General features: G+C 41.5%; 1 protein-coding gene and 1 long non-coding RNA gene across 8 annotated transcripts in view; both read right to left on the bottom strand.

The window, feature by feature from the left end:
- Window positions 1-318: 318 nt before the first annotated feature.
- LOC134661267 (uncharacterized) lies at window positions 319-3,340 on the bottom strand. The gene is made up of 2 exons (XR_010097944.1): window positions 1,809-3,340; window positions 319-1,706 (listed from the first exon to the last, which is right to left on the bottom strand). It is a non-coding gene; the product is annotated as an uncharacterized LOC134661267 (long non-coding RNA).
- A 139-nt stretch (window positions 3,341-3,479) lies between these two features.
- The window catches only part of LOC134661332 (insulin-like growth factor 2 mRNA-binding protein 1), a 98,928-nt gene continuing 86,789 nt past the window's right edge, over window positions 3,480-15,618 (bottom strand). For 4 of the 7 annotated variants that reach the window (XM_063517354.1, XM_063517359.1, XM_063517358.1 and 1 more), the window contains 6 exons: window positions 10,336-10,722; window positions 10,009-10,252; window positions 9,622-9,783; window positions 8,508-8,711; window positions 6,707-6,964; window positions 3,480-4,454 (listed from right to left, as the gene is read on the bottom strand). In XM_063517354.1, coding sequence (XP_063373424.1) covers window positions 4,362-4,454; window positions 6,707-6,964; window positions 8,508-8,711; window positions 9,622-9,783; window positions 10,009-10,252; window positions 10,336-10,722 — 1,348 coding nt within the window. In that variant the 3' untranslated portion in view covers window positions 3,480-4,361. Of the gene's footprint in view, window positions 4,455-6,706; window positions 6,965-8,507; window positions 8,712-9,621; window positions 9,784-10,008; window positions 10,253-10,335; window positions 10,723-12,360; window positions 12,532-15,618 lie in introns of all 7 variants that reach the window. The other 3 variants (XM_063517356.1, XM_063517355.1, XM_063517357.1) reach the window with 1 other exon arrangement.

Below are 15,618 nucleotides of genomic sequence, written 5' to 3'. Positions count from 1 at the left end.
GGACCTTAATACGTTTATGTTACAAGCAACAATAACAGCTCCTCTATCTAAACGGAGCGCCGGCCGCGCTCCTTCCGGCCATGTACGTACATTTACATACATACAAACACTATTAGCTATAGACTCGATGGAACATCAATATATATTAAGACTGAAGGGAGTGTAACATACGAACAATAGATTGAGTGCTCCACATCCCCGCCAACTTCAAGTTACAACAAATACAGTAATAATACGTAAACTAAATTAGGTACCAAAAATGCTATGTGTGCTCGACTTTCTCCGCTAAATAACGTTCATAATAAAATTGTATCAATGCTGTCGATCACACACCAAATGCACAAAACAGTGGTTACACACACATGAGAAAGAAATATGTAAATAACAGTAGAACCATCAAACAAGAATGACGCAGTATATCAATAGCGAGAATGACATGTAAAGTAATGGATGCGCCGGCGCGTGCGGCAGGGGTGTAGTTCAGTCTCGGGCCGCGCGCCGCGCGCCGTCCGCGTCATACCTCAACTTAACACTACTTCACAATGATACAATTAATCAACTAAAACTATTTCTGCAGCCTAACACATTACAAATCATAATGTACCCTCTTTTTATATTTGGAAGGAATAAACAACATGCCTGTATATGTACACTTTTCCTGTGGTGAAAGTAACCGTACATTTACTCCGATGGGTCGTTGCCGCCCGATGCGTCCTGCGGCGCATATCCGCACTGCCGGACGCGCAACGCGCCGCACGACACATGAGCGGCCGATATCTTTTGTCCAGTATAATTATAATAATATTAACAATACTTGTGTATTTATTATTATGATGATGATGTGAAATGTTACACCAAGATGAACGTTAAATCGATTCAACACATTATAATTAACAGCAACATTAAGAATGCATACTATTTCCCTACAATGGGATGTGTTACATTGAAGTATAGAATAAACTGCTAACACCATGACTAATAAATTTGCATTTTGAATTTTGTAGTCAATTTAGATTACAAATCCTTATAAGGTAAATTGAGTCACCAATAATAAGCATTAATTATTTTACATTTCGGCAGAACGAACGTATCCAATCTTTTGCCGAGCAGAAGTTTGCACGACATCACACAAAAACACGAAAAGGACCAAACTACTACGGATAAAGCAAAGTCAGGGATCTATCTTTGGCCCTATAGCAGGTGGGCATCTTCTGGTTTCAATAGTTTTCCCTCAATATATTTATAGTTTGATGAAAAATTAATGAGACTAGCAAAGATTACACCTAGATATTAATTCTAAAAAATGTGTCAGCACCTTTAACAACTCTGATGTCATGTATTGGAATGTATGATTAATGCTGTCATTTTCCTCAGAATAAATACCCGAAAAGGAACTTCGTAAATTGTTAAGCGTGCGGTAGTGTAACGCTGCGGCCACACATCGGGATTCGGCGAATATTTGTGATGGCGTCTCTCGCTATCCAAGGGAAATGAAAGAGACGCAATCACGAATATTCGCCGAATCACGATACGTGTAGCAGCACCCTAATACAAGCACAGAAAATATGCAGTCAGTCGATGAGTTAGCGACATTCGGTTCTTGTTAACATTAACAGACGCACTGGCCAGCTTGTCTAGCACCGACTGTCTCTGTCCCATCAACGCAACTCGTCTCAAGCTAGGCGAAAACTCCTCAGATAACATACCTACTTGATGTTCACCAGCGCGCAAATAAACTCGTCAGATAACATACCGATTGTTGATTGTAAAGTACACCAGCGCGCAAGTAAACTCGTCAGATAACATACCGATTGTTGATTGTAAAGTACACCAGCGCGCAAATAGCTTGTCCAATAAAGCTACAAAACAAATACTTATTTTTTTCAACACAACGTATTTACAGATGCTCGCTACTGCACTGCCCTACACGGAATCCATTAGTTTCGTACTCTGTAAGAACTGCCAGCTCGGTCAGTCAGTTTCTTCTATTGTCAACTGGGCTAAGTCCTGATGTTCCTGGAGTGCCAAGAAGCACTATTTTGTATTGATTTGTCAGTCTTTCGTTATTTCCTAGACTGTAAACTCTATATCAAATGAATTGATAACATTAAGTAGCTATAGCTCTATTTGCTATGTAGTCCAAGGTTTACATGTCAGTTGCGAATACTCCGGTCTGATCGCGGAGCTCGAGGTTTCTGTATCACTGTGCAAGTTACCCATGAGTAACTAATTAAGTGAAGTCGACAACCGTACATACATAAGTATTTCAAACGGAAGCGAATACATTACATAGCAAGCACTCGAGGGAGCTGCGCTCGCCTCGAGGCGCGCGTGCCTGCACCCGGTCGCGAGCCGGGCGCCGCTCCCTGCAGACAATATTAGTGGTACAAGGGTGTGTTTTATTATTACATGTCTGATGTGTAAGTCTAATGTTACGACCTTTTAACGTTTCAGCATATCATAACAGTCGGCCCATCCATGTACGGGAACGCCTCGCCGGCCGCCTAGTCAGTAGCCTCGGATGGACTGCAGGCGGCGCGAAGAGGCTATCGAATATAACTCGAACCATCATGTACACGATAAATGTATCGCGGATTATACCGCCAATCCTAAATAATACTGGAACGCTATAAGGATCCATGCCAAATGTGAGATTATTTTCAATAATATGTGGAAGCATTACAAATTCTTTGTGTCAAAATGAATTACGTCCTATAGGAAGATATAAAATTTAGTTCATCGCCGCCGCGGGCTTATTACTATAGGCGAAACCTGTTAGCAACAGCTTTTAAGTATATTATTTTAGGCAAAATGATATGAAAATTATTTTAATGCATTTGGGATATTACATCTAGTCGATAAAAGAAAGCAACCTAAATGAAAATAAGAATGTTAACATTCTTTTTGCCAAAACTTCCATATATTATTATCACAATTATAAATATAAATATCTTAGCTTTTCATTAATTTTGATATTATTCACTTAATCTTAATATCTCATAGTTAAAATATCTCACTTGGCACAATAGTAACACAAATCGTACATTTCAATAATAAAACATATCACGATAGATTCAAACAATACGCTTCCACTGGCACCATTAAACGCTACGGTGTCTTCTAAATTCTCAAAATCTTTTACCATAGTTTCATACAAGAAAACATCATAAAGCTAACAAAGACAAAATTACAAAGAAAACGATCAACAAATCACTTACAAATTAAAACTCGTACGTTTATTCCTTACTTTCCAACAATTACTATTATATCAAAAATATTTATATCCATCATAGGTGGATTTATCATCACCGTGGCAGGGCAGGGCTGCCCCCGCGCGGCCGCGGCCGCGGGAGCGCCGGCGGAGCGGGCCGCGGCCGGCGCCGCGCGCGGCGGCCCGCCCTGCGCGCTAGTCTAGTCAAGGCTGTCTCGCTGCCGGCCGGCCCGTCCGTCACAAGACAGGCGGCCTCTCTTTGGATTACTTACTTCGCACCCGACGCACACGTTCATTTTGTATAATCATTGTACAACATTCTTATCAGCATGCATGCAGAAATGCAAATTCTGTATCGTTTTAAATCATTACAATATACTCGCAAAAGCATCTGTCTGTTCATTCATTGAGCCTCCTCGGTAAAGCCATATCATGTTTATATCCGTTCCTATGTAGTCGGTTTGTATCCCACACACCCTTTAAATTATATTAACAGTGTAGTGATTATAACAGATTAATCTATTATTTTATAACAAAACAAAATATTTACTTCTCGTTTGTATAAAAATGGAGTGATAATATAGCTATTGTTAACAACATGTGTATATGTATAGAGAACATAATCATTAACTATTGCGGTATATGACAACTCTTTTATAATGTAGCAGAATAACATGGTATGAAAACTATAACAATAAACTATATGCGCGGCATTAGATTCATATACTTAAGTGGCACTATATCGTTATGAAAATAGTGTATATGAATAGTATATATTCAACTATTAATCATCATCAACATATATAATCCCGGGGTAAAAATATGGATTTATCAATAGTTATTAATTACAATTCACTACAATAATATCAACAACAACATTTGGACACAATATGCTGCCAACACAACAGCCTGCCTGCGCAACAGTCGGACAACTCTTGCAGAATCTATCAAGTCGGCAACTTTATCATAGTTTCTTATGAATATGTCTAACTACGAGGTAAGTACCGTCAAGGTCACCGAGTCACACACTGGGGGCGACACTGGGGGTACTCGCCAGACAGCGAAGGCCGGCCGCGGCTGGCGGTGGAGCGAGGGTCGAGCGGTGAGGGTGAGATGGTATGTGGGCGCGCGGGGGGCGGGGGGCGGCGGCTTACTGCTGCGCGGGCGGCGGCGGCGCGGCGCGGCGGTGCCGGCCCGGCGCGCTCGCCTGCGCCACCATCGCTCGGATGCGCCGCTGAGCCGACTGTGGACAACACAACAATCGTTACAATCTTACATACCTGTAGCGAATCACAACCACTATCAGAGCGATCATTATGTCTTACTATAGTCTATGGTCTTCTATGAAACTATACACTGTAATTACATTTTGCTTTTGAACAATCATGAGCTATACATATAAAACGCATATAAGGGCGTTTTTTTTTATTGTCCCCTACACTTTTTTTTTCAATTTGGATTTTTTTATGTTATTTCTACTCAGAATCACGAGCTCTTTCTATCCTAATAGGAGAAAAAAAGTGTCCTAAAATTTCCATAAATTTTTCGATCTTTCCATTCCGCGACCGCCATACAAAGTCTATGAAAAATGGTGACGTAATGGAAATAAAAACCTTAGGACACTTTTTTCTCCTATTAGGATAGAAAGAGCTCGTGATTCTGAGTAGATATAACATAAAAAATCCCAAATTTGAAAAAAAGTGTAGGGGACAACAAAAAAAAACGCCCATAAATCAAAGCCATTCGCATGTGCTGCAATTAACTATTTAAATTATTTCCGCTTGCAGAGTCCATAGTTTAAAAATTCGTCAAATGTTTGTTTACATCTAAAAACAAATTCGTTCACGACGACAACAACATGACACTTGCCCCTTTAATCCTGGTCCTACAATGGTCCTCATAAACCTACGCTGGAGCTATACGTTAACAACAATTTTAATTCAAACTTATCGTGTTTAACTCGATTGCAATGTAAAAATCGTTATATTTCTTTTAGTCTTCTATATTTTGTTGAAGATACTTTTGGTATATGTACCTAGAAGGCACTTTTGATATATGTATCTTCATTTGAAAAAGTATCAGAGGGCGGCAGTTACTTTTAGTGCGTTGTTCTAGTCGCTACTACTGCTGACTAATAAACGATCAATGGTCGACAAGTACAACTAAACTAACTATTTAGACTCAGTGATCCAAAGTGAATCTTGGCCTCCGAAACGAGAGCGTGTCACCAGTCCCGATCCTGCGCTACTTCCTGTCAGTTACTTGGTCGACAAGTATACGATTTTTTTTGTAATAGTATTTAATTTGCCACCAAATTCCCTAACCTTGTTATGAGACGCTAAGTTTTAGGGCGTCCAAATTAATTAATGCTGTTGGCTTTAGTTTTCTAATTATTTACTAGTTAATAAAGAAAAAAGAGGCAATAAAAACGGTAGGAATCTATGTATGTACTTAGGGTGAAAACCTGGTTGGATGTACAGTCGCCATCAGATATACCGAAGCGGCCGAGGTGCTCAAAAATATCTGCACAAGCACTTGAAAATAGAGGCGTGTCAGATACTTATTTGTGAGCACCTTGGCCGCTTCGATATTTTGGATGGCGACTGTACACTACGTACGCTGTGAAGAAAAAACTCACATGTAGTCACAAAAGTCCACTACCACGATTATACTAATATCAAGTCAAAAAAAATGCCCTAACAAGTATATCAATTTATAACATTCGCAAGTGTTCCGAGTCAAACCAATAGGAAAGTAACACTCACCTATCCAGTTGCCAAAAGCCATTTATCACTAAAGGCCATGGCCATAATGTAGAGCAGTTTCATTTGCTCATTCTGAAGTATTGAGCATACTCCTTTACGTGGCTCACCCGGCTTCAGGCGGTTGCTACAAAATGTCAAAACCTTAGTAACGCCACACTGTGCCATGTTAACAAAGAAACGAGTTCGCATTGCACTTTCATATTTAAACTCTATACTTATCCTAGACACGATTAACACACAATCTTCAACGCGGACCTTATATACGTAACATAGGTATATAACATGTGGACTTTGTGACTACATGGTGTAAAGACACATAGTTTAGATATTTCGCAGTGCAATGCAATATTAGAAAACTAACGATAACCTGAAAGTAAATCATGGATCATCAGCGACAACGAGCGATGCGCTGTAAATTATTAAACTAGGTATAGGTGCGTAACTAATTTAACGACCAGACCGGAGTAAGTGGAAGGAAAAGATTCGAGCCGTACAGGATGGAAAGAAGAGAAGAAGAAGAATTGCCCATTTTAGTGTCCCACTGCTGGGCAAAGACCTCTCCCCTTAATCTCAATTCCTAAATAGATTAATTTGACACCGGGCAAGGATATATAAGAATTACAGAGTAAAAAACAAAATTCCTGACAATGAATCAACATAACAACCTACATTTTTGGTAACAGTCAGTGAGTAAAGTGTAAAAGGTAATGATAAACAAATAGGATGGTACCTGGACGCTGTAGAAGGGGCCGACGATGTGCACGGTGGTGTCGTGGTCCTGCGGCGGCTGGCCCTGCTGCTGCGGCTGCTCGGGCAGCTTGATGAGCGAGCCGGTCACGCGCTGCAGCTCGCGCACGTTCTGCCCGCCCTTGCCGATGATGCGCCCCACCTGCGAAGACGCCACCACGATCTCCACGGTCAACCGCACGTCGTCCGACCCCGACATGAACCCTTCCTCCCGCATCTTCTCGAAGATAAGGTATTGAGCCTGCAAAGTGATAAGCTCCATTTTATACATATACGAGGGGTGTTCAAAATATTCTCGGTATGAGAATGAAAACAAACAAGTACGAAAAGTTTGATATTTTTATTTTTCAATATACTCCCCCCCTATGTTCATACACTTAAAAGATCGATCAATTATTTTTTTTAATCCTGCATAAAAATATTTTTTATCTTTGGTGTAAAAATGCTCCTCCACTGCCGCCTTCAATGCTTCATCATCGGAAAATTTATTTCCACGCAGATCCTTTTTAAGATTGGGGAACAAAAAGAAGTCGCTGGGGGCTAAGTCCGGACTATACGGTGGGTGAGTAATAGTTTCAAACCCACATTCAACAATAGCTGCCTTGGCAATATGAGCAGTATGGACGGGGGCGTTGTCATGCAGAAGCATAACACCTTTGGTTAACTTTCCTCGCCTCTTTTCTTTGATTGCATCCTTTAATTGACGTAGAATGTTAGCGTAGTACTGTCCTGTGATATTTACACCTTTTTCTTTATAATCGATCAGTAATACTCCTTCACAATCCCAAAATATCGTGGTCATGACCTTGCCAGCTGAAGGGATGACCTTGAACTTCTTGGGATGAGCTGAACCCTTAATGTGCCACTGCATGGACTCTTGTTTACTCTCTGGGTCATAATGATGAACCCAGGTTTCATCTCCAGTAACTATTCTTTGCAGCACCTCATCAGGATTTTCACCGCACAGGTCAATAAAATCGGAACAACAAGCTACACGCATGTCTTTTTGAAGCCGAGTCAGCATTCGCGGAACCCATCTTGCACTTACTTTTGACATATTAAGATGGTCATGGATAATATCATGTACGGTACCAATAGAGAGATTGGTTACTTGTGCTATAGATTTTACCTTCACTCGACCATCTTCCAATATAAGTTTTTCCACTTTATCAATATTTTCTTGTGAAGTAGCTACTACAGGCCGGCCAGGTCTAGGGTCGTCTTCAACACTCTCCCTTCCACGTTTAAACTCGCTTGACCACTTTTGAATGGTAGATAAAGAAGGAGCAGACTCACGGTAAACACAATCCATTTCCTCTTTTATGGTTTTTTGATTTTTACCCTGTTTTGTCAAGAATTTTATCACGCATCGATGTTCTAATTTAGTTAACATTGTCAATTCCCACATGATGTTCATGTTTGTTCAGCAATTGCAGAAAAACAAAAGAACATCTCGGTTCGAATTATACTTTTTTTTAATTTCAATGAATAAACCTTAGTGGCCAGTAGCGAAAGAAATTTTAGAAGAGGTTGTAAGATATCAATACCGAGAATATTTTGAACGCCCCTCGTACATGGAGATGTGTATTAGCATATCAGAGACTACCAATTTGACATATCATTGATCAATTACGTAATTATATAATCCTAGTATTATAATAATAATCTCAAGTGTAAGGACAATATTATCTCAAGTGTTAAGTTTCTCAATATAGAATGATATCAGAATGAGATGAGGTGTCGGTGTGAACCTGGAACCTGGCAACAGTGACAGCAAGGCTCACCTTCCACTGAGCCTCCGGGCTGCCGACGATGGTGACCTTGCGCTCGGGCTGGGCGTTGTTCTGGCCCTCGGGCTGCTTGTCCTGCTCCAGGGGCGCAATCTTCACGGACGCGTTGCTGAACCGGATGATGTTGCGAATGTGAGAGCCCTTCGTGCCGATTATGGCACCCACCGCGTTGTTAGGGATGTACAGGTACGTGGTCTCCTGTTCCGCCAACATATTAAGAATAAGATAAGGAAGAAAGCCCTGACTAAATTTTCATAGGATAAAGCAGTGAGAATTGAGGCACACTGCCGTCATCAAAATGGCTAAACAACAAACACAGGATCAATAGGACAGTGTTAACACATTGAGTGCCGGGCTGTTCGTAGACGCTTTCCTCTACAAAGCTGGAAAACGCTGGGATCGGCTACGAGCGTAGGCGTTACGAAAACTTGGCAGTGAATGTTAAACTTATACCTTTAAATTAAACGAGCAATTCTTATGTATATATATTTATTTATATATGGTGGTGGTTCATATAAAAATATCTAATTTGTAGTTTACATAATTTTTAGAGTACGCAACTAGATTGCTACAGAAAAGAGCGAAACCTCACTCGAGTTGAAAAGTACAGGGCTTGTCAAGTTCATCCAAATCTGACAAATGAGATGATGTTCACCAATAGAATGCGGATTCTATTGGTGAACTATTTGGAATAGGATAACTCTAGTCGCATTATAATAACAATATAACCCATTATCCAGTCCATCCAACATTCAAATCTATAGCCCATGACTCATGACCTTAGTTCCCATCGCAGCACAAAAGTGCTGCACTGCAAGTCTTTGCACCTGGCGGGACCATCTCCGGATGTATCACATTGTGCGTTCGGGGATGGTATCCGCCACGTGTATCCCTTGCTTTTAGATTAAAGTGTCTTAAATGCTGTTGCCTTCGGCCCCACGCACGCTTCTAAAAGGTCCGTCCCATGGTCCCGAGATAAGGACAAGACATACAAATAATAATAAATTTCATTATTTCTGACTTTGTTGTCCATAGAGTTAATATTATGAATATTATGATGTTGTTAATTGTTATTATGATGTAGTGAGAATCGTTGTCGAGATGATACCTGCGAGTCACCAGCGCCCTGCTGCGCGCCGCCCTGGCCAGCCATGGGAGCGTAGATGGGCGGCGGGAACGGCGGCGTGGCGCCGCAGAAGCCGCCGCGCCCGGTCGACATCATCGCCATGGGGTGCAGACCCGGGAACATTATGCTTTGAGGCGCCAGCACCTAATAAACCAAAATAATAATGTAGGTTGTAGGTACCTATTACACTACTAAAATAGATTTGTCTTTAGGCAGTCTCCACTTTAACCGACGCGATGTTGTGGAGGAAATTTAAGTTGTGTTGTGAGGGACGGTTGCTGTTAGATTATTGACGGCCATTTCTGATCGGACTAATGCGGTTCCGCTAACAAATGTAGGGAGACTCCTTTACTAGGCACTATGTATTACCTGCAAATCATTTTCATAGCTTTGGCGCAACTTTGCTGAAATTTGTGACTCTGCCTTTGCCATATTTTCAATGGTTCCCTTCACAGTTATGATACGTTCGAGGTTGAAACTGTTGATGTCATTGATAGAAGACACCGTGATCTTTGTGTCAGTTTCCTGCATGATTCTCTTGATTGTAGTGCCGCCTTTTCCTATGATGCGCCCAATTAAATTATTATGCGCTAGGATTTTCAGCGAAATTTCCCTGAAAAAAAAATTGAACGAATATTATTTTACGATTAACATAACACACATATTTTAAAAGCCACAAATGTATAATCAGGTTACCCTTTATTTGTGTTGTTGGCCTCCTGCTGCATGACCTCAAGTATTCTCTTGCATGCATTAGTGCAGTTTTCAGGGTTGCCATAGATGGTGATGGCCTTCTCGAGCGAGCCGACGTTGTCCTTGCGGTGCACGTCGACGCGAGCGCGGCTCTGCTGCGTGATGAGCCGGATGGTGCTGCCCTGGCGGCCGATGATGGCGCCCACCATGTCGCTCTGCACCAGCAGCCGCAGCGGGAAGTCCGTGGGCCGCGAGCCGCCGCCGCTGGCGCCGCCGCCGCCGCGGCCGCCGCCCGGACGCCCGCGTCGTCCGCCTCGCGCGTTTTGCTCTGCCGCCTCCACTTTCATACGACTCCCTTCCAACTCGTAGCCGTTTAAACCGTTGATGGCCCTGAAACAATTAAGTTAACGTGATCAAGACTTGCTGCATGGAATAATTTTGTAATTACATTTGCTTTATGTGACAAAAACTCTGCCTTCAACATTGTCTTTGATTATTGGATTGCGCTAGATACACAATCAAGTCATTAAAGAATTAGATAGGGTACCTATTCGATTTGCAAATTGATATAACTTTGCACGACATCTCACTAATTCCCTAGATCATGATTCGTGTATGACCCGCCGCCCCTGAGAATACGTTGCCGTTTTATTACACGGGTGCTAAAAATAATACGAGTAGCTAGGCCGCTTTTAGTACACGTAACATAATTTCGACACGCGGCTGTGCCTCGTATAGTGCCACCCAACAATAGGAAATTTAATATTAATTACTTTAATTAGTTACCGTTAACGTAACTTTCGCTTCTACGTAAACAGAGATGGACACCAGCTTTTTCAGCATGGCACATACAGATTCAAAAGCAACACGCCACCTGCACGAAAACGCACGCCCATTAGAAAACTTTACACTATAGTTTGCAAAGTAAACATAAAAATGATGGAGTCACTCATCACTAGCAAACACTGTCGATTAGGAATCACTCTTCGTAACTGGCAGATAGAATAGGGCCGCTTCTCGTAGAAACTTCGCTCTGATCTTCAATATATCTGTTTGGCGATGCTACAATTTTTACTTGATTCCATTCAACATTAAAATTGTGCATGCATGCATTACCTTCATAATATTCATAATAATTATATGTACGTGCATTTCTACAATTACATCGGGAATACTTAGCACCAAAACCCATCTCCATCCAAGATTATCCTAATTACGGTGCAATACCAACACCGAATGCAAAGATAGTATAGTTAGCGCTGAGGCGGCCATCTGTCATCATTAATGTCATTATACATTTCTAAGAAGTACTGCAAGAGGTTAAATGGTTATTAAGCTGTACTGCAGAACAGAGGGGCCGCGTCAGTATGTTACTTTCTTTAAAGCACCTTATTACCTACTCGGAACCGACTGCTTATATAGTAATTGTCAGAATTGAAATAGGTGAAATTATAAAAGTTTTATAATAGTTATATATTACTTATATTATAAAAAGTTACTGCCGCCCGCTGAACCCGAGTAAACTAAGGCTTCGTTACACAGGCGCGTTTTCAGGGCGGCGCGTGAGCGGGGCGCGCCGCTTTTACATATAAAACGCTCACGCCCCGCTCACGCGCCGCTCGGTAAACGCACCTGTGTGACGAAGCCTTAAGGGTGAGTAATCGAACTGAAGTAAATTTTTAAGTACCTCAAACATGAACTTCGATAACAACTATAATTTTGATCACAATTTTAACCCGATGAACTAATTCTGCGGTTATTGTGAAGATACACATTGTAATGATAGCTTTACTGGCATGATTAGATACATATAAAAACAAATGTTAATTTCCCAAATAACGACATATTACCAACAAGTCAATCTATAGACCACAAAGAGCAGTATGAGAATAGCAGCCGACAGAATCATGCAACGTTCGATCGGATCGGATAGAGGAAGAGAAAGTAATAAAAAGCCAAGCATTGCAATGGGTTTAAAACCAGACATAATGTGCATCCCAGTTAGTTGCATGAGGCGGTCATACTCACTGTTGCGCTTGCTCCGAGGTCTCGAAGGTGATAAACACCGCTTGGGTGTTGGCATCGCGCGAGTTGGCTTTGTCGCAATGTTGCACGTTGCCGTACTGCGAGAGCAGGGCGTCGATGTTGTCGAAACGAATGTGCAGCGGGAGACCACTGATGAGGACCTTGGATGACCGGCTGCGAGAAGCGACATAACCACCAATGTAGACCATTTATCATTGCAAAACAATCATCAAAAAACTATTTTTGTATAAGCATTTTGACCTCAACTCTTTACTATATGGTGTGGAGTGTATGGAATAAGTAGTGATAATAAATACATATTATGTTGTAATAATAAGCGACATTGTTAAGAAATTAAGATTATTATTTCTCTGTCGTCCTATTTACCTGAATACGGAAAACCTACATTCGAGATAATAAAGTTACCGATTTTGACATACCGTGACGTGACATTAGGCTACAGTTGAAAGTGTTGAAACAAACAAACATTAGACAACTTAAGTACCTACTCGTTAATGCTACTATAACAATAGATGGCAAGACCCCGCCTGTACCGCGCCGCACTTGCCACAAAATGTCGAATTTCATAGATAAGATAACCTATTATGATTATTATGAATCAAAACACTAAATGTAACTGAATACGAATACGAACGACAGTGTCGACAGTGCCTTGCCTACGAATAAAGAAACACTGAAGTTGAATGTAGACAGTGTAGACACCCATATATCTTTTAAATTTTTCAGGTTTTTCCTAACTTCATGCTCCCCGGCAGAACCACCTCTTCAAACATAATTACATCAGAAAATATCTATAAAATTCTAGGACCATTTGAAAAAAAAAAACTATATGCCTACCAGCATCACTTTGCAACAAGGATTACAAGGAAAGTAGGCAATTAGGCATATTATTATTATTTTCAAATGTTCCTAGTATTTTATAGATATACCTACTATTGATATTTTCTGAACTATTTATATTTATTAAAGAAGCGGTGGTCCTGCCAGGCCGGGGAGCATAACGTTTGTCCTACGTGGATCACATTTAAAACAAATGTACGAGTGCCTATGCTTGTATTTAACAACGCCGTACATGCGCTGTACGGCTACGAACATTATGTGGCTGGTAACTCTGGTTGTCAAACGACTCTAATGACCAGAAAACACGGCGCACGCGCAGTAGTTACAGCTGAAATATATGGTTATCTTTCAAACGATTTTTACCAAAATAGTAACGAAAGGTTTAACAAGGCCTGGCCACACCGGCTGCGTGTGCGTAGACGTGCACGTGCGCTAAAATGTTGCGAGCCGAACAAGCGGTGTGTCGTCTCACAGACTAAAGCAGACTGTGGCACACCTAGATAAACGTCGCAATCCTATGAAAAAACTTAATAAATGACACTATGGGCTTTATAATGGGCACCACCATAATACTTCGTCACTGCAAACTACAACTTACTATTTTATTTTCTCAAGCTCACTCATCCTTACCAGGAAAACATCGTGAGGAAACCGGACCAATCCCAATAAGGCCTAGTTTCCCCTCTGGGTTGAAAGGTCAGATGGCAGTTGCTTTCGTAAAAACTAGAGCCTATCAATTCTTGGGATTAGTTGTCAAACGGACCCGAGGCTCCCATGAGCCGTGGCAAAATGCCGGGATAACGCGAGGAAGAAGAGACTCGTCCTTACCAGGAATATATTTCTAGATATCTAGATCTAATTCGGTGGTTACTTTCAGAAATAAGTGTGCCATTTGCTTTTACGGAAGAACCCACTTTAAAAAAAGTGTCCGTAAGAAATAGTCAGTTTTGTGACGCATTTTTACATACATTTTGTATGGACCGTCACAAAACCGACGCATGTTTTTTGTATGCAAAGCTGGAGACACTTTTTAGTCCTCGTGAATATCCCAAAAGTCACGTAAATACATATTTCCACAAAAAAAATAGACATACTACTACGTAAACTGTCCTGTTGAGGTGACTAAAATAAAAGAGATGCTTAATTGAATTACCCTAGCCAGTGACTCCGCGTCCCGTACCCGTGGCTATACCACGGTGCGCTTTATCCATAGATTAGTATATGTTATTACGCTTTATCTATTATAATTCCAACAAAATATTTTGAAAGTTGGCCCCTTTTACAATTTGCTTGAGCCTTAGGTAAGAGAAGAGGTGACTATAAAGGTATGTAACGAATCATTGGCATCACCAAAAGCCTGATGAATTAATTACTTAATTCCTACTCTATTACGTCCTACTCTACGACGTACATCACGCAAATCCATAGCCATGCCAGTGGGGAGACACTCCTCCCTTCGGTCATTCTCGGCTCCGTTCGGCTCAGCATTGCTCCGAGCAATTATTAGGGTTGGCACCAATTGACGTCCCTTTGCGTTCACGACCACATATAAGATATGTATTAATGACTTAAATTTTGACACCCCCAAAAGGAATAGTGCCATACAATAAAAAGGGATAGCATGATTCGACCCTGAATCTGTCAAACTTCAGTGTTGTAGGAAGTGTCGTTTCTGTACGGTAGTACTATTATTTATTCTGTGGCAATGCCGGAGCTTTCAGCTTTTAGGAGAGCATGTAGAATAGTATCAAATTAAGTAGATTGTATTGTAAAATTCACCAAAATTACTAATTTGGGGTATTTCCGTCAATATAAAATAAATGGAACCGGAAAGCATCGATATGCAAGCAACTCGGCACAAAATGGCGGAGCGGAGATGACATCACCGCATACATGCTCTCAAGGCGCACGTCACTCGCTACGCAAGCCCGGCAAGCCGCGCCGGGCGCCGGGCAAGCACCCCACGCATCCCCACTACCGCGCCAAGCGCCATTCACAACTCTCATTGTTCTGCGTCCTGACCTGAAGCCGCGGGTTGCGCCCGCCACTGTACGCACAGGCCCCTTCCCCATCCGTACTACTTTCGTAAGGTACTGGGTAAGTAGTGTAAGTACTACGCATAGTTGGTTCGAAACTACCTACTATGTATACTATTCGGCTATAGTGGATCAAACCCTTAATTTTGCAAAAATCACGGAAGGTCGTGAGTTCAAATCTCCTCGGCGCTCAATAGTATCAATGATACTGATAAGAAAAAAGCGGCCAAGTGCGAGTCGGACTCGCCCATGAAGGGTTCCGTATTTAGGGGATTTATGACGTATTAAAAAAAACCGGCCAAGTGCGAGTCGGACTCGCGCACGGAGGGTTCCGCACCATCAACAAAAAATAGAGCAAAACAAG

Source organism: Cydia amplana, chromosome Z (genome assembly GCF_948474715.1).
Source record: "Cydia amplana chromosome Z, ilCydAmpl1.1, whole genome shotgun sequence".
NCBI classification, from domain to species: domain Eukaryota; kingdom Metazoa; phylum Arthropoda; class Insecta; order Lepidoptera; family Tortricidae; genus Cydia; species Cydia amplana.
This window is presented reverse-complemented; position numbering and strand designations above follow the sequence as displayed.